Source organism: Zootoca vivipara, chromosome 1, assembly GCF_963506605.1.
Source record: "Zootoca vivipara chromosome 1, rZooViv1.1, whole genome shotgun sequence".
NCBI classification, from domain to species: Eukaryota; Metazoa; Chordata; class Lepidosauria; order Squamata; family Lacertidae; genus Zootoca; species Zootoca vivipara.
The window spans coordinates 50006359-50024742 of record NC_083276.1 but is presented as its reverse complement, the minus strand read 5'-3'; the positions used below and the strand labels follow the sequence as shown (position 1 = coordinate 50024742).

General features: G+C 43.1%; 1 protein-coding gene across 11 annotated transcripts in view; it reads left to right on the top strand.

The window, feature by feature from the left end:
• The window catches only part of DGKZ (diacylglycerol kinase zeta), a 142893-nt gene that overhangs the window by 97703 nt on the left and 26806 nt on the right, over window positions 1–18384 (top strand). For 10 of the 11 annotated variants that reach the window (XR_009557589.1, XM_035115432.2, XM_035115448.2 and 7 more), the window contains 18 exons: window positions 1361–1469; window positions 2257–2352; window positions 4551–4628; window positions 5182–5238; window positions 7883–7951; window positions 9620–9691; window positions 10030–10146; window positions 10244–10315; window positions 12321–12416; window positions 12549–12631; window positions 13819–13879; window positions 14838–14951; window positions 15234–15374; window positions 16441–16519; window positions 16971–17026; window positions 17447–17509; window positions 17757–17830; window positions 17968–18079. Coding sequence is in view for 10 of the 11 variants with exons in the window: in XM_035115432.2 (XP_034971323.2) it covers window positions 1361–1469; window positions 2257–2352; window positions 4551–4628; window positions 5182–5238; window positions 7883–7951; window positions 9620–9691; window positions 10030–10146; window positions 10244–10315; window positions 12321–12416; window positions 12549–12631; window positions 13819–13879; window positions 14838–14951; window positions 15234–15374; window positions 16441–16519; window positions 16971–17026; window positions 17447–17509; window positions 17757–17830; window positions 17968–18079 (1549 nt within the window). In the remaining variant the exon portion in view is untranslated. Of the gene's footprint in view, window positions 1–1360; window positions 1470–2256; window positions 2353–4550; window positions 4629–5181; window positions 5239–7882; window positions 7952–9619; window positions 9692–10029; window positions 10147–10243; window positions 10316–12320; window positions 12417–12548; window positions 12632–13818; window positions 13880–14837; window positions 14952–15233; window positions 15375–16440; window positions 16520–16970; window positions 17027–17446; window positions 17510–17756; window positions 17831–17967; window positions 18080–18384 lie in introns of those variants that run through there. The other variant, XM_035115486.2, reaches the window with a different exon arrangement.

Sequence of the window (18384 nt, the reverse complement as noted above, 5' to 3'; positions counted from 1 at the left end):
CCTTCATGTGGTCCTTGAGGGTGCTCTTCCATCAAAGAGCTGGCTGTTTTCCTGCATCTTCCCACGAAGTCTGTTTGGTATTGCAGGTCGCCTTTTACCTTGGGCAAGAATTGCCAATTGGATGTGGTGTTTGAATGATGGAGAAGCCAGATTCCTGTAAAAGGTCTTTGTATGAAACGAGCAGCAACTCTGACCAATTAATGTATTAAGATGCACACAAAAGATTTCATGTATGGTTTTAATGTCACTTTACACAATTTCACAGCACGCGCGCACACACACAGAGAGAGAGAAGGAAAAGCATTCAGAAGTGCCAAAGATTGAAAATAATAATAATAATAATAATAATAATAATAATAATAATAATAGTTTTAAAGGGCCTTTATGACTGTAAGATTGATTGTGTGTGGTGTAGTGCTATCATGTTTGACTTAGGTGGATTCACATCCCTGCTTAGCTACAAAGTTGACTGGGGTAACTCAGGCCATTTGTGTGTTCTCAGCCTCACCTGCATCCGAGAGTTTTTGAGGGTAAAAGCCTTTGAGTTACTTGGAAGAAGGATGGGATAAAAGTGTGTGTGTGTGTGTGCGTGCACACACACACACATACTATGAGGAAGACAAAAAAACACGAATATGATTTGTCCTTGATAAATTAATCTAGAGTAAAACACATGTGTGATCTTAAATATGTGCTCTAAAACTCTGAGATTCCCAGCTGCTTCTCCTACTCTCACCCCAATTAGCCTTGGAATGTTTTGCTTCAGAAGCAGCAGGAAACCTGGGCTCTGTTTCATCTTCCCAGGAGTCTCACAAGCCTGTGTTATTGTGGTATTAGTCTTCATACCACTAGTGATCTGCTCATGGAATAGTGATCTGCTCATGGAATATTCTACACACACACCCCTTTAGGAGGAAGGATTCATGGCAATAGTTTTCATTCAACTGCCACTTGGATTTTTTTAACTAAACCACCTTCATGACTTGTGTTTGCAGTGGCATGGTAAAAAATGCCCAATCCACATGGTGAATTTCAGCATGCCAGTAACTTGGCATTTATTAGTAGTTGCTGTGTGGCATAACTTAAAGTGGTTATGAAGAATAGTCTGTTTTTCACTGCCACAAGGTAGAAAATGAAACTCACTGCCTACTGCTGAGTTGGGTAAGTATTAGCTGCTCTGTGATTTCTGATAAGTTCTGCCTCATTTTGGGCAGCTTTTTGGGATTGATATTAACACATGGAATGCCCTTCTTTTTAGCATCCTTTTCTCCCAGAAGGCTTGCAAATGCTGCATTTAGGAATAATAACGATTAATATGATTCCAGGTGTTTTTATGGACAATCTTCTTCCTGTCTTTCAGAAAAGCTATTGCCAAGTCTGGTCTCCAGCACCTGGTAGCCCAGCCAACCCCCCCACTAGCCCTGAGAAGCGATTCAGACAGGGAGATCCGCAGTACTGTCGACTGGGGCGTAAGTTCTACCTTCTCCCTTTGGGGGCGGGGAAAGATAATGGACGGGTTCTTTCCCATTGGCTTGGCTGCGTAGGTTTTGCCCAGTACAAATCCACACACTTTCTGGAACAAGGGTAGTCTGAAGTCGAGTCACTTGATGCATCAGCCTTGCTGAAGCCAAGCAGGTCTGGTCAGTGCCTATATGGGAGATGGCACGGAACCGTAGAAGTATCACCTTGAGTTCCATGGGAGAAAGACAGGAAACAAGTAGTGCGTTTCTCTGGAGTGATAGTACCTGAGTTTCCAAAGGATGGTTCCTGTAGCTCTGGTTGTGCTCTGCCTTACAGCAATCAACTGGCAGCATGTGGATGAACTCAAAGCTAACCCGTGAAGGTCAAATGGGAGCCACGTGTTGAAATTTGTTTACTTCCTGCCATGTTGGCAAGTCCCCATATCCAAAGTATTTGGCCATTCTATGCTTCCCGTTGGCCAGAGCCATTGGTATGCTGTGCTTGTAGGCTGAACCAAATCCTTTCCTTGTGCCTGCTTTAGGTCAGTGGCAAATAACTGGTGGGAACAGGGAAGCAGAATGTGCAACAGAATGATGCCGCAGCATGTGTGGAGTCTTGCCAGAAAGAAGCTTGGTTAAAGCAATGTGTAGTTTTGACTCAGTTCATCTGTGGGGCTGAAGTGGAGTGTCAAGTTAGTTCCCCTGAAGCTAATGACCGGATGGAATTGTGGCCAGGTTCTGAACTGAGTGTGACCCTGCAACAGTACTGTGGAATGACATTACTTGTGTCTTTCAGGAGGCTGCAGTTTACGGGGAGCACATTTGGTTTGAAACCAATGTCTCTGGGGACTTCTGCTATGTGGGGGAACAAAACTGTGTTGCAAAAATGCTGGTAAGTCTTGGCAAGAGGATGCCCCTAACTTGTAAACTTGATTTTTGTGTGAGTCTGCACCACCATCTAGTGGAGGAAACAAAAAAAAAGCCTTATATTGCACATCCCAGAACACCATCAAGCAGAGGTTATGTGAGCAAATATTTTTCTTTAGGAAAATGAGGGTGGTGTATGGGGGGGAAAGTGACCCTTCACATCACTTCTATTTGTGCAGTGGGTATTGGCACCTGGTGATTTTTAAAGGATACTTAGCATAATTTGTGGGATTTGGTGTCTAGCACAAAATCTGGAAGTATGAACATGAGAAACCTTTCTGCTTATTGTTTTGAATTGTGTGTGTGTGTGTGTGTGTGTGTGTGTGTGTGTGTGTGTGTGAAGTGTTATTAGTTGCACAGAGAGAACCTGCACATTTACAGCGTATTTCTACAAAAATGTCTAAGTAAAAGTGGGGCAATGTATTGGTGGCGGAGCATGAGCTTTTTGTGCAGAAGGTCCTTGGGAACTCCATTTAAAAGGGTCTCTGAAACAAGGACTAGGAAGAAACTCTGCCAAGACCTCAGAGAACTTCTGCCAGTCAGGAAACATCCTCTGGGTCAAACTAGATGTGATCTTTGCTGCATAGGTTGTTCTTTTGTAGCTCTTAAAAAAAAACCAACAACAAAAACAAAACCTGCATGTGGAGGGCCTGAACTGGATTGGGACCACCAAGCAGGGCTTAAACTCTTTGCTCCTTGCATGGCCCCGATCAAAATAATTTCTCCTGCCTCCCCCCCCCCCCCGCCCATGACTTCTTTTAACAGTTTGAGGGAAAGCAGCGCAAGGGCAAACTAGTCATGCTGTGCAAAGCAGCTTCAAGTGTAATAGAGAACGATGGTTCAGCGGCAGAGTACACGCTTTGTGTCCTTAGGATGGTATTCAACTAAGTTTTACTGGGAGTAGATCCATTGGAATTCATGAATATGAATAAGTGGGTTGATTCTGGGTAAAACCTAGTTGAATACCACCCATAAGGACCCAGACTGGGTATGGTTATCCTGGAAAAGAGGAGATAGAGAGGAGGTTTGGTAGCTGTCTTCAAATATCTGAAGAGATGTCAAATGGAAGATGGAGCAATCTTGTTTTCTCCCGATCTGGAGGGTAGGACCCAAACCAGTGGATTCGAGTTACAAGAAAGGAGAGTCCAACTAAACATCAGGAAGAACTTTCTGACAGTAAGACTCTCACAAGGGGTGGTGGGCACTCCTTCCTTTAAGCAGATGTTGGATGGCCATCAGTCATGGATGCTTTAATTGATATTCCTGCTCTGCAGGGGGTTGGACAAGAGGACCCTTGGAGTCCCTTCTAACTCTACACCTCTATTATTCTGTGATGATAAGTTGGTTATTCTGCCGAATGTCCACACACTCCATATCTGTGCATACTTGTTGTTCAGCATTCGGTGACCTTCCTTGCCCTCCCAACTTTTTTTTTTTAAAGTAGCAAATTCTACAAACTGCCCTAAATGAGTTTTATTCATTCTAGCCACTGTATCTTATTAGTATTAGATTTCAGGATCACCCCCACACTTTTTGTACTGTGCCTCTGTAGCTTTCTTGGCTGCCTCAATAGGATGAGTCACACTGAAAAAGCTTTCCAGGAAGATTTAAAAATAAAGAAAAGCAGGAGGAAATGCAATCACAGGCTTTATGTTTATCTTGTAGAGCTGGAAGAAATTTCCTTGATGCAAATTCATCTAAATTAGCTTGTAATTCTCCCCCTGATTGCATGGTGTTTTTATGTTTTTAATTTATAAGGCTTTTGGGGGAAAATGAGAATCCACCTCAAGTATACAGAACGATAGAAATAAATACATATTTCCAGCTATCCCTTTGATGGCACCCTTTGCTTTGCGGGTCGGGGACTGTGATCAGTCGGTCAATATATTTCAGTGCCTGGATTCCATTTGCTTCATTATGGCCAACAAAAGTGGGAGGTAATGCACTCCAGCCACAATCCATTCCATCTCCATCCTCTCCCCTGGTGCATATATTGGGATGGAAGAACGAAGAGGAGGCCATTACCTGCAGCATTCATACCCAATGCTTGTGTGTTCCATATGTTTTCTTCTCTGCGCAAGCAGTTATTTGGGTGTTGAGCTTGTTGCAGGCTTGCCAGTCACTCGCAGATGATGTAAACTTCTTGTCTTCCTTGTCTTGCAGCAAAAACCTCTCTCCAAGCGCAAGTGTGCTGCCTGCAAGATTGTAGTCCACACGCCCTGCATAGAACAGCTAGAGAAAGTGAGTAAAATCTAGTTAAGCTCTTGTGCTGTACTTGGAGAGATGGGATATCAACCTCCTTTTTTAAAAAAAGGAACATTCCTGCCTGATCCAATTTCAATGAACGCTTATATGCCTGCTAGGAGAAATTCCTAAGAACCAAGCTCTCTCTGTCATATTTTGTTCCTTCTTGACTCTGCAGGCAAATAACTTTTGCATTTAGAGATGCCAAAGCCGATAGCTTTGCATTCAGTTGGCCTTGGGTTCAGTCTCTGGTATCTCCACTTAAATGATTTCAAGCAGCAGGGCTGGGAAATGCCTCTGTGAGAGGCCTTGCAGGGCTGCTGCCAGTTAGAATAGATAGTATTGAGCTAGATGAATTGATGGCTTGACTCAATATAAAGTAATCTCATATGTGCCTATGCTCAATTATTCATTGAGAAGAATGAGTGGGAGGAAAGAGGGAATGTCAAATAATGTATTCTTCACAGGACAGAAATGCTTCACATTTTACGTTATTATTATTTTTAATTAAAAAAAAAGCTTTTCACCCATCTTTCTGTTAAATCTGCAGATAAATTTCCGATGCAAGCCTTCCTTCAGGGAATCTGGATCAAGAAATGTCCGAGAGGTAAGAGCTTTGTGGACTGTTTATTGATTTGTAGCACAAGGAAATTGTGTGCATGCACCCTTTGATGCAGGTGGCTTTGAAATCTTTGGCCTCATTTGGTTCTGACGTGACAAGCTGCCCATAGCCAGGTTTAAAGTTGTATACCTCCCTGAATTTGAGGTGCTAACATGCGTCTGAGCAGTAAAAGACACGCTATGGTCCATCCCTCCTGAGCATTTCTTTTGAAAATCTGCACATTGAGGTACAACAATGAGATGCCACCCGTTATCTATTATTGATACATTATAGTAATGAGTAGAGTTTTCTAATCTAAGGAAAGAGTGGGCTAATTTGCCAGTTAGTACAGAGGTAGCCAGTGCTATGCCATTCAGATGCTGTTGAGCTACAACTCCCATCAGCACCAACCAGTATGACTAATGATCAAGGGTAATGGGAGTTGTAGTCCAAAAACATCATTGGCTACTCCTGAGCTACTAGTGATAACCTCTGAAGGGACTGGTGCATGCTGGGGCGTGCGTGGCTAGTCACTGCATACTTCCACCACTTAGTTCTGTCCCTAGAGGAAGAGAACTCTCCATGGTGCTGAAAGGTAGAGGGCTGGGCCAATGAGTAGCCATAATGGCAAACCACCAGGCAGCGTCCATACTTGAAGGGAAATTTTAATACATCCACATGCTTACAGCTTCATAGAGAAAACTTGAACGTGTGCTTCAGCTGAACAGACTTTGCACCAGCTTTCAAACTGGATATAGACCTAAAGAAATCTTCCTTCGAACATACTTTTAAAGAGTCAGGCAATTTTAACATACAGACATAGCATTCCCAATGGAGGAAGGTGTACAGTCGTACCTTGGATCCCAAACGCCTTGTGAATCGAATGTTTTGGCTCCCGAACATCGCAAACCTGGAAGTGAGTGTTCCGGTTTACGAACGTTCTTTGGAACCCAAACATCCGACACGGCTTCCACAGCTTCTGATTGGCTGCAGGAGTTTTGGTTTCCAAACATTTTGGAAGTCGAATGGACTTCCGGAACAGATTCCGTTCGACTTCTGAGGTACCACTGTAACTCTCATTCTTAGTAACCAAGTCACTATTGTAACCCTTAGGTTTTATCCTGACTTGTTTTTTGGTGTGTTTTCTCTTGGCTTGGTGGCATTAGAAGTGCAGCCTGTCTTTGAGTCTCACCTTTCTGACTCCTAATAGGATCATTATTGGAATGAATCTGGTGAATATCTGGGTAATCAATAAATGTTAAGAAGATTGTACAGGAAAAGACGTAAAAATAAATACCTGGTCACATTTTCCTGAGTTGCAGTGCTCGCAGCTTTTGCTTTCAACAGAGACTAGGGGAAAAAGTAAATTCTGGTCTGTGCTGAATACTTGCTCAAATTTATTTATGTATTGCATTTATATCCTACCACATGGCCTTTAAAAAAATGGCTCTTGGGAGAGCTTACAGTTAAAAATAGAGCAATAGTTGGTAGTAAATCATTAACAACCATAAAAATATGTATGCAATTAAACATTTACAGGGAATAAAAAATAAGTTATCATGAAATTGGCATCTGTTTCTGCCTCTGAACACCAGCTGAAATAAAATGCCTTTAGCTAATTTCTGAGAGACAAAGATAGCCAGGAAGGCCTTTTTTGCAACGGGGCAGTGTGGTGGGGAAGAGTAAGAAATCCAATAAAGGAGAGGGCACTTAATTGCAGAGAAAGCCCTGCTCTTTGCCCCTGTCCATTGATTTCAGTCAATGAGAGAAGTCTTAATAATAATAATAATAATAATAATAATAATAATAATAAATTTTATTTATACCCCGCCCTCCCCAGTCAAAACCGGGCTCAGGGCGGCTCACCAATAAAATTACAATAAAACAATTAAAATACAGTATTAAAATTTAAAATGCAGCCTGGGGCATGCTGGGATAGTGCATGGGATTGCTGAAAATCATCCTGTCAGCCACCTTCAAAGCTACAGACTGCACCCCCCAAACTTTATTTTCGACATAATCATGAAATGAGCAGCTATCTCAAGTTGTGGTTAAGATAAGGTAATTTCACCAAACCACCTGTACTCATTCGACTTCTAACAATTTAAGAAATCTGAAGCTGTGAGGATCCCTATTGTTAAATGGCACCAGGGATTTGTTCCTTTTGCCGCTAAGCACAGCCTTGCCCCTTACTCCTGTGTATTTAACCTCGTTTCAGAAAGAAAAGCTCCATATAGCGTAATCGCTCTGTGTTGCAACATGGATTGCTTGCTCATAGCCTTGAGGTATTACCCGCAGCAAATACGTAGATGGTAGACTATTCTTGTATTCAGTGCCATGAAATATCGTTTTGAATAGTTTTGGTTTGGTGCTTCATCTTCAGTAATGGGTGCTGATGAATACTTTCCTTCGGAAGTGCTCTGCATTTGTCCTTGTTTAGAAGTAGTATTTGGCTCTGAGGCATACTTTCTGAGTTTGAGGGGGTTCTGAAGCAGGGGGAGGTGAAGCCGGCTTACTCCATTCTGGATTGTCAAGGCAGCATTGGAGGCCTCGGTTTCTAAGCATCCCAGCCTAGATGTGTGCTCAGGGGATGGTATATGTGTCTCTCCCATTTCCTCGTCCTTTAAACTGTTCACTTGTTTCTTCACAGCCTACAGTTGTGCGGCATCATTGGGTACACCGGAGACGTCAGGAAGGGAAATGTCGACAGTGTGGAAAGGTGAGGGGGATGCCTCTGCAGATATAGTTTGAAGGGTACAATGAAGCTGGAACTGGGATTTGCAAAAAACAAAAACAAAATAAAACAAAACTTTGCAGGTCAATATTCTTACTCAACTTGAGCTTATATCAGGCGCTTCAGTTGCTGGGAAGCGATACTGAAGTTTTGTTTTCTGACACTCCTTTGCGTCTTTCTGAGGCCTCTTCAGTATCACCTCTTTGTTTCTATCTGAAAGCATATTTATTCAGGCTTTTGAGAGAACTTGAGTCTTCTGCACAATATGTTTTTAATTGCCTGGCATTTTTATTTTTTAAAAAATGTAGAATTTTATTGTCGTATGCAGCCTTGTGATTCTCAAATGATGGGTGGTTTAGAAATAAATTACTATTATTGTTGGGATCTGTTTGTCTTGAGAGACAATAGAGTGTGCCTCGCGGGGTGAAGTCAAACCACTGTATGAGCAGCACCAAATGTATTTGAAGCTAGGTTTCAGGAGTTGCTGGAAGGCGGCATACAAGGCGCCATTCAACAGTCTTAGGGACTCTAATCTGTATTTGTGTAGATTCTACTCCTTAGCCTTTTCTTCTCCCAAAGATATTCCGCAAGGTGCTGTGGGATCAGTTTTCCTTCTCCAAACAACAACAACATATTATAATTTATATATAATCACATTAACAACAACAGCAACAACAACCACACCTATGTCATAACTGAGATTCATGGCAAACTTCTCACTCACAGACCATTTTCAGAAACGTAGGGGGAGCACCCACCCAAAGTTGTAGAGCTCGCCTCTCCGCACTCCACCAATCACTGTTCCACCCGCAGCCTCTGGCATGCAGTCCCAAGCACCATGCCGCAATGCTACAGAGGTGCTGGAATGCACCACAGAGGTCCCGGAACTCACCGGGAAACAAGCCCTGACTGTAGGGTGGGTGGGAATACACTTCCTTTTGGTGCTTCAAACACTAGCACATTGGGACAAGAGTTATGTGTCTGATGAAGGATATTTGTCCACAGTATATTCTTTCTTTCTTTTTTAAAATAAATTTATTTATTTGGTTTTTCAAATTAAAAGTTTTGCAATCACACATCCAGCATACAACATAAAAGCAAGATTCCAAAGAATCTCCTGGACTTCCCTCCTCCCCTTTGTGGGTCCTATTGTCAGTCATTTCCTCCTGCATCTTTTATAATAATCCAAACCTTTTACATCTCCATTATATCCAAAATTCACCATTAAACTACGAGTGTTATTCCAATCCTACTAATGATTTTAACTGATTACAATGGTTTTTTAAGATAAATTATAAATTTTCCCCATTCCTTATTAAAAATTTGGTCTTCTTGATTTCTGATTCTTCCGGTTATTTTTGCCATTTCGGCATAATCCATCAACTTAATCTGGCATTCTTCTCTGATCAGGACTTTATCTTCTTTCCATCTTTGGGTCAATAACATCCACGCAGCCATGGTCGCACACATAAATAGTCTTTTCTGTGCCAATGTCCACAATATATTCATGTTGCATTTCATTTATTTGTTTCTAAGATGCTACAGGACTCTTTGTTGTTGTAAATTCATGGACCACGGGTTTATTGCTATGATATAAAAAGAAACTTGAAGTGACGTGCAACTTTCTCCTTATTTTCCTGTCTCCCTGTGCAGGGTTTCCAGCAAAAATTTGCCTTTCACAGCAAGGAGATTGTAGCCATCAGCTGTTCCTGGTGTAAGCAAGCAGTGAGTGCAGCATGTATCTGTTTGCTAAATTGCCCTCCCTTTCTAAACACAAACACCTCTGCCTCCTTTGCCTCCCTCGCCCCAGAGTTTGGAAGTACTAGTCTTCTTCTTGTTTCGTTGTTTTTTTTAAAGTAGGGGGAGTATTTAAAATGGTGGTCCTGCCCCCTGCAATCTGAAGTGGTACAGCCCATTCCTTATCACTTTACCCCCTGATTGCTGCATCATTCTGCTGTGTAGGTAGACGTGGCCAGTGTTTGGAACAGACACACTAAAGACTGTGATTGTCCTGGACAGTTCTGTAGACACTAACTGGCTCTCTCCTTTTCCTTTCCTTTCAGTATCACAGTAAAGTTTCATGCTTCATGCTGCAGCACATTGAGGAGCCCTGCTCACTAGGGGCACATGCCGCTGTTGTCATCCCCCCCACTTGGATCCTACGGGTCCGGCATCCACAAGTAGGTCGCCTCCTCGGGTTCCTTTTCCATTTAAAATAGGGGCCTCATTTAAACCAGTTCTTTGTTTACATTGCTTCTTCTTTTCCCTCATCTCTAGAACCCGCTAAAGTCAAGTAAGAAGAAAAAGAGGACATCGTTCAGGAGGAAATCCAGCAAGAAGGGTCCTGAGGTCAGAGAACAGAACTAGAATAGGGAAAGACTGAGAACTAGAAGGGGCGTAAGATACAAACTGAAGAGCTGGTGGTGCTGAGAGATCAGTGGAAAAAATACCAGGCAATAGACTAGTGTTTGGGTTTTTTCTCCAGTGTTTTACTGATGAAAGTTTTTAGTATGCTGGGGGGAGTGGAACACTTTAAAAAAATTAAAAACCTGTGTTCTCATAAACAATTGCTTGGTTAATTTACAAATGACAAACGTTCTAACTAACATAGCAAAATAGAGGAGGTATTTTGATTTTCCTCAGTTTCAAGAAAAACAGTGAAATTGCATGGAATCTCCCAAATGGAATCTCTGAGAGTGCAGATCTGCATCCTCTGTTCAAAAATTAAGAAGAACTGAACAAAATGTAATAATATAAATACTTGCATTATAAACCAATAATTGTATATAGAAAATCCATTTTTATCTTAAAGGTGGCATAACAAACATGAGAAGGATTAAATGCTGTAACTAAATGTATATAACCACAAAAAATGGAGAAACCCACCTCTTACACTGATGATCAACCATGCAAGATAAAAGCAGTTATGATGAATTCTCTGATCTAATCTGTGATGAATTTTAAAAGATAAAATAATTTGTCTTTGAATGATTTTATCTTGGCTTCATAAGCAAACATATGTATGAGCATTTTGATTGCTCAAGCATCCTCTTTGCAGCACTCTTCAGCAACATGAGGAAGTTTCCAGTTAAGCATAATTTCCCAGTTTGTCCAAACTGGGAAGTCGTGGTTGCTACCTCGGGAAACTCTGGTTGACTGAAGGGTTCAACATTTCATTGTGCTGTTCTGCAAAGGGGGGAGAAAAGGGGTCAGCCATAGAATTCTAGTCTATTTCTGCTGGGAATATGGTTCAGTAACACATTCTGTTGCTTTTCCAAAGATAGGAACCCTGGGAAAAAAATTTGTATAATATTTTTATTAATTTCCACAAAAAACAAAAGCATTACTTTTAAGAAGAAGAAAAAGCATAAAATAAAACATTTAGAACAACTATATATACAATCCATATTGAATCCACAGTATGGGATTACTTGAATCCCCTGACTTCCCTCCACCGACTCCTTTATAATATAATCCTGGGATTGATGAGAGTTGGACCTAAATTCTGATCAACCCTAGCCAGGGATGATAGGAGTTGTGGTTCAGAAACATCTGGAGTGCCACAGATTCCCCATTTCTGTCATAGAATTACTAGTCTCCGGTGATCACTAATAATGTACAGTTTAGTTGTATTGTCACTTTATTTGTCAGTTTATTAAGGGTGCTGTGTGCATATGCCTTTCAAGTAAACAGGATGGCTCTTGACTCTTAGCAGAGAGGCACTGCAGCAAATGGAGGACCAAGCAATACATTTTAAATCATTAAGGTTTAGTCACTGAATTTAAGTATTGTTTTTGAACGGAGGAGAGCTTAGTTAATGCTGCTTTGATATCACTAAATCCTAAACCTTGCTAACTGATCACGTGGGATTAAAGGCTTGGGGAGTTTTTGCTTCCCTACCTGAGGCAACATTAGTGGCAGTCCAAAAGGAGACAGCTTGTTTCTCAGGATGGTGGGGATTGAAGCCCAAAAGGAGAAAAGGCTGAAAACAACTTTGCATTTTTGTAATGAAACCTTGAAGGCTGGCAACCGATGGTTGAAGCTTCCAGTGGCCCAACTTCCCCCGTTATATTTATGCCTGTTTCCAGAGACCTTGACCAGAAATGAACATTGAACTCCAACTTCTGCCAAAGCCAAAATACATCCCTGCTTATATTTGCCCATGTAGAACAGATCGTGCATGTTTGTCCAATTTTACGCAACTTGTACTAACAGAGTAGTGTAGACTTTAATGGCGATACCGGTAGTAACTGGGGTCCTACAAAAACAAACAAATTGAGCTTCCTGGGCATAAGCTCTTATTTCACCATAATCTGGGTCGTTATCCTTAATCATTACTAATGTTATTTTGCAGGAAGGGCGATGGAAACCCTTCGTCATCAAGCCTGTCCCAGCACCTCTCATGAAGCCGCTGCTTGTGTTTGTGAACCCCAAAAGTGGTGGGAATCAGGTAAGTGTATTTTTCAAGCATTTTATTCCATTGGTAGCAGACCATATGCTGACACATCTGCATTTTAGCCCCCGTCCTTCTTCCGTTTGTTTCCCTATTTCCTGACTCTCTTCTCTTCTCCATAATTTTTAGGGAACAAAAATTATCCAGTCATTTATGTGGTACCTCAACCCTCGACAAGTTTTTGATCTCAGCCAGGGAGGCCCCAAAGAAGCGTGAGTATCTGTCTGAATGAGTCTTAGCTCCATCCCAGTAGAGAGGCCTTTTCTAAATGACACAGGACTGAAATTCCCAAGAAAGTGTGTGTGTGTGTGCGTGTGTGCATGTGTGTTTTTACATTTGCATCCTGTCTTTCTTCCAAGGAGCAGAGAGTGGCACTTTAGTATCAGAAGAGTGGGAACACCTGATGTTCTTGTCATTTTTCAAGCTGGATGACCCATACAATCTAAGCTACTGTTGACTGTGTAAAGCAGGGCTTTTCAACTGGTGGTACTTGTACTGCTTGATATACAGTGAAATGCTTTCAGTTGAAAAGTGCTGATAATGGTCTAAAGGAAGAGTGGAATGGAACAAAATGAACAGTCCTATGAGGTGAATTAGGGAATCTTTGGCGGAACTGCAATTCCCATCAGCCCCAGCAGCCTTGGCCACTGCCCAGGGCTGATGGAAATTATTGTTCAGCAACATCTGAAGGGCCCACCTGGGCTAAGAGAGAGACTTTTCACACATAGATGATGAAGCAGACTTCAGGGCAGAACCTTCGTTTCTCAAATTCATCACAAATCCTTAGCACCTATGCTTATTTTCAGTTAGGGACCAAGTGCAGCAGAAAAAAGAACTACAGTCATACCTCGGTTTAAGTACGCCTCGGTTTGAGTATTTTCAGTTTAAGTACTCGCGGAACTGTCTGGAACGGATTAATCCACTTCAGGTTAAGTACGCTTCAGGTTAAGTACAGACTTCTGGAACCAATTGTGTTTGTAAACCGAGGTACCACTGTACTGTTTACACCTTCTAACCAGGACCCCTTCTGCTTCCTGGAGGAAGGAGAATCTAATAGTTGTGTCCTACCCTTGTCCACTCAAAAGTAAATCCTATTGAATTTAGTGGAGCTTTCTCCCAAATAAGTGAGGTTGGGAATTCCTAGTCTAAATTACATAATCCAAAGTACAGTCCTTGTTTCCCAGTACCCTCTTCCTCTGATTTTGTCCATACAGCTCTTTCTGGTGGCATGGAGATTGCCAGATTGAGGACTGGTTCCAAAGACGAATGTGTCTTGATGGGTTCTTACTCGGTTTCTACATTTCTGAAAGATTATATGAAAACGAGGGGGTGCTTCCTGTTGATGTGGCGCATTCCATTCTTGTCCTCTTAACTATCACTTCTTCTGGGCTTTGTGCAGGTTGGAGATGTATCGCAAAGTGCACAACCTACGAATTCTGGCATGTGGGGGAGATGGTACGGTAAGTGGCTGCGATCCCTTAAGCACTTGATGAGTTATGAAGAAAGCCAGGGTTTATGTCATAACACCACAAGAGGACCACAATCAGGCCAAAGACCCATCTGGCCCAGGACTCTTCATACAATGGCCAACTAGACACCTCTGGGAAGCTTGCAAGTAGGACCTGAGTGCAACAGCACTATCCCTACTTTTCATTCCCAACAACTGGCATTTGGAGGTGTACCACCTTGAACAGTGCAGATAGAACACGACCACCATGGATAGTAGTCATGGATAGCCAATTAAGAAACAGTTCATTGGCTCTGAATCAAATGAGAAACATGGGTCCACCAAGTCCTATAATTCACTCATCATCATTCAAGACTACATTGCCCAGGATGCCGTGTGTTTCCTCTTCAACCAAGATGCTAGCTGAATTGCATGCTAGTGACAGTGGTTTTTGTGAGCAAGGCCTGCATTGGTGGTTTTGTGATTAGCATGGCTGGTGGGTCAGTCACTGTAGTGACTGCTCAGGTACTGCTACCCTGCTGGCCTTCATTCAACATGCCACTTCTCTCTAAACCAGGCATAGGCAACCTTGGCTCTCCAGACGTTTTGGAACTACAACTCCCATGATCCCTGACCACTGGCCCTGTTAGCTAGGCATCATGGGAGTTGTAGTTCCAAAACATCTGGAGAGCCAAGGTTGCCTATGCCTACTCTAAACTATGAGCTGCTTCTGCATAACTCTTTAGTATTCACAGGTAATTCTTTTTTTGCTTTGCTTGTGACCAGTCGGTTCCAAACTAGATTAACTGGCAATGTATGGCCTAGTAGCCAATCATGGGGCCTTCCCCCAGTTCCTAACAGCTTCTCTCTTTTTGCCATTTTTTGGAATGAACAGCCATGTGCCGAAACAAAAGCAAGGGAAGCTCCCAGCAGAATTTCTGTCTGAACCTTTGTCTTTCTTGGCTAAATAGGTGGGGTGGATCCTCTCCATCTTGGACCAGTTGCGCCTGAACCCTCCACCGCCTGTAGCCATTCTTCCCCTGGGGACCGGAAATGACCTGGCAAGGACGTTGAACTGGGGTGGGGTAAGACTGCCAGTTCGGTACCAATGCTAGACTTTACTGTGTTCCAGGTCAGCAGTGGGGTGTGAGATTAAATGGAATATGCTGAGTCAGTCCTCCTTAAGTCAGTATTATTTATAGTGACTGGCAGTGGCTCTCCAGGTTTTCAGGAATAAGTCTATCCTAGCCCTGCTGGATATGCTGGGGATTGGGACCTTTGGCAGTCAGCCACAGCCCTTCCCGAAAGGAGGTCACAATGCTTGCTATCTTGCGTCAGTCCTTCACGGAGAACATCTCGACCCACAGGGTTACACGGATGAGCCCTTGTCAAAGATCCTGTCGCATGTAGAAGAGGGGGAGATTGTGCAGCTGGACCGCTGGAGTCTGCAGGTGGAGCCAAATCCCGAGGCAAACGCTGAAGAGAAGGATGAGACGGCGGCAGACAAGGTGAGGACCACAACACCATCATGCCCTTTTAGGGCCAGCTGCTACAGTCTCCCCACCAAAGATATTCTTAGTATGCTTCTGTCTGGTTTCTTTCATGGTGGGTCAGGTGTGTTATGGCAACTGCAACTGCCCCCAGCTAACCTAATGGCTTTCCCCCCCATGTATGTAAAGTAAGCAACTAGGGTAGCAATGAAGAAAGTAAGACGGGGAAAGGAGGAGGATAGCCAATTTGCCCAGTGTGAAAAGGTTAACCACAGCATATTTCTTTTGGGGGATTGGGGGATCAGAGCTACCTCAACAATATAGAAACTTATTTGCGTGTGCAACTACAGCCGCTAGAATGATATTTGCCCAAAAATGAAAAGAAGAAGTCCCAACCAGAGAAGAATGGCTTACAGAAATTAATGGAATATGCAGAAATTGAGAAACTTAACCGGAAGAATTAAGAAATCAAGACGACAAACTTTTTATTAAGGAATGGAAATGTTTTGTTGAATATTTACAAGCAAATTGCAAACAGATTAAGACACTGGCAGCAGTGCTGTAAAAACTTGCAGTTTCTAAAACATATATGATAACAGATGATCAAAAGAATAAGTTGAAACAATTGGGTATGCAGGGGGGGAGGGGAAAAAACTTTAAGGAACTGCAGAAAGAGGAGGATGGAAGTCGAGGTTAAAACGTTAGAAATATTGTTGAATGATTATTGAAAGGTTTTGTTTCTTGGTTATAAATTAAAATTAAAACAAAAATCCAGCATGGCATATTTCCAAGGATCACCAGTCTCTAGTTTTAACCTTAAAGCACTCTTTAATGCTCCCCACTCCAGGGCTTTTCATCCCTGGTAGTCTCTTGTCTCTTGATGTTCAGGGCACTTCTATAACAAAACACTGTTGTCCTAGCTACTGTTTCACCCCATCCATCACCCTCATGGGTAGGAGAGCATTTTTCCATTGAATTCTGCTTTGCTTAGTCACATAGAGATATTTATAGAGTAGTTGAAAAGTCATTTCACCTTCCATCAGAGCCTCAGATTTAGTGGCGTTTCTCTCACTCTCAATTTTAGCTCCCTCTTGATGTCTTCAACAATTATTTCAGCCTTGGTTTTGATGCCCGGGTGACACTGGAATTCCACGAGTCCCGAGGTAAATAGCAACAACAGGTGGGATGTGGGCAGTGCTCTCAGTATGCCATGCTTGGAGGGATGGCCTCCTGTGGGAAAACTACACCTATGGTTTTGGAGGTCATGAGCTGAAATCAGGGGGCTTAATCAGGAGGGAGAAGAAAGTGACAAGGAATTGGCTTCAAGGTACAACAAATGCCTTTCCTTTCAACAAGAGGGGTAAAGGTCCATGTTATTATTTGTGCTAAACTAGCACTAATACCCTAATCTTGCCATACAGTAGAGTGCTGTGTGAGCACATTGCGGCAAGAGACGGTCAACTTTGGTAGGACCAGAGACTTTCTGCTGCTTTTTTTCTAATGTGGGGAGATGCGCATGCAGAGAAGGTGCTTCTGTGATTTAACCAGTCAATGAAGACAGAAATGTGACTTACTGGCAACAAGTAACCCATAGCAACCTTTTTTTTCATGCAGAGGCCAATCCAGAGAAATTTAACAGCCGATTTCGGAATAAAATGTTCTATGCTGGGGTAAGTTCACTGGGATGTTCTTCCAGTTAGGAATTGTTGCCTTGGTCTCAGTGTGTCCCCAAAGTTTTTTAATATAACATGTGGAGCATCTGGAGGGCAGGCCATACTGTAATGTTTTCTTTCCAGGGAAGCCTTTAGAACAGGGGTGGGGAACTTCCGTCCTGTGAGCCAATCTTGAGGGGTCAGTTCCCCTAATCTGCCTACCCATAAGATGACATCACTGGTGACATCATTTGATGGGCGGGAAGATGGGATTTAATCCTGACTGGGGTGCATGCCTTGTTTCCAGCAGGGAAGAGGTTAGTGGAGCCAAGGCAGCATGATGGGTGGGGATCAAAGCGCTTCTCAAGAGCGCCGTTTGAAATTGGTCAGTGCCTGGTCAGCCTCTGTGAACTAACTCTGTTTGTCTTCTTCTGGCAGACTGCATTTTCCGATTTCCTCATGGGGAGCTCCAGAGACTTAGCGAAACACATCAAAGTGGTGGTGAGTGAGCTGTGGGGCCAACAGACACTTGGAGGGCACTGGTTATTGATTGGGTTGAGAAGGTCATTCTGCTGCCGTGTTAAAGATAAACCCTGCGGAAGGCATTGAGAGGACAAATGCATCTTTGGGAAAGATGAAGGCACTAAGAATTTTGTTCCCTCTTGAAAGGGATAGAAAGAACGCCTGAGGTTCTTCTGTGCAGCAGCCAGCCTTGACAGCTGACTGTTGCCTTTTCCTCTTTCCTTAGTGTGATGGGACAGACCTGACCCCCAAAATCCAAGATCTGAAGCCACAATGCCTCGTCTTCCTAAACATTCCAAGGTGAGTGGTAACTCTCCCTGTCAGGGAGCATGCCAAGCTGTGTTCCCCCTCCTTTGACTCCCTCCCAATGCTCAGGGATCAGAGGTGTGCTATCCTCTGCCCCCAACACACTTTCCCTCCTTCCTGTCTACATGCAGGTACTGCGCAGGCACCATGCCTTGGGGCAACCCCGGGGAGCACCATGACTTTGAACCCCAGCGCCATGATGACGGCTGCCTTGAGGTCATCGGCTTCACCATGACATCCCTGGTAAGCCAGGGCAGGGCAGCTCCTGATGGCTGATCTCTGGGGTCATCAAGGACAGCAGATGCAGCTGGATTTGGGGGGGAGAGGGGGACTGGAACTTCTGGCCTCTATAACACTAACACCGGTGGAACCTGAACAAGTAAGCAAGACCAGTTAAGCTGCCGCTAAGCCTGCCTAGCTGACAAGGACAGGGCCAGCCTCTTTATCTGTTGTTTAACTATTAGCTTGCCCAGAGGAGTTGCCTGACACAAGTATTAGACTAGATAGAATCATAGAACTGTTGAGTTGGAAGGGATCCCGAGAGTCAT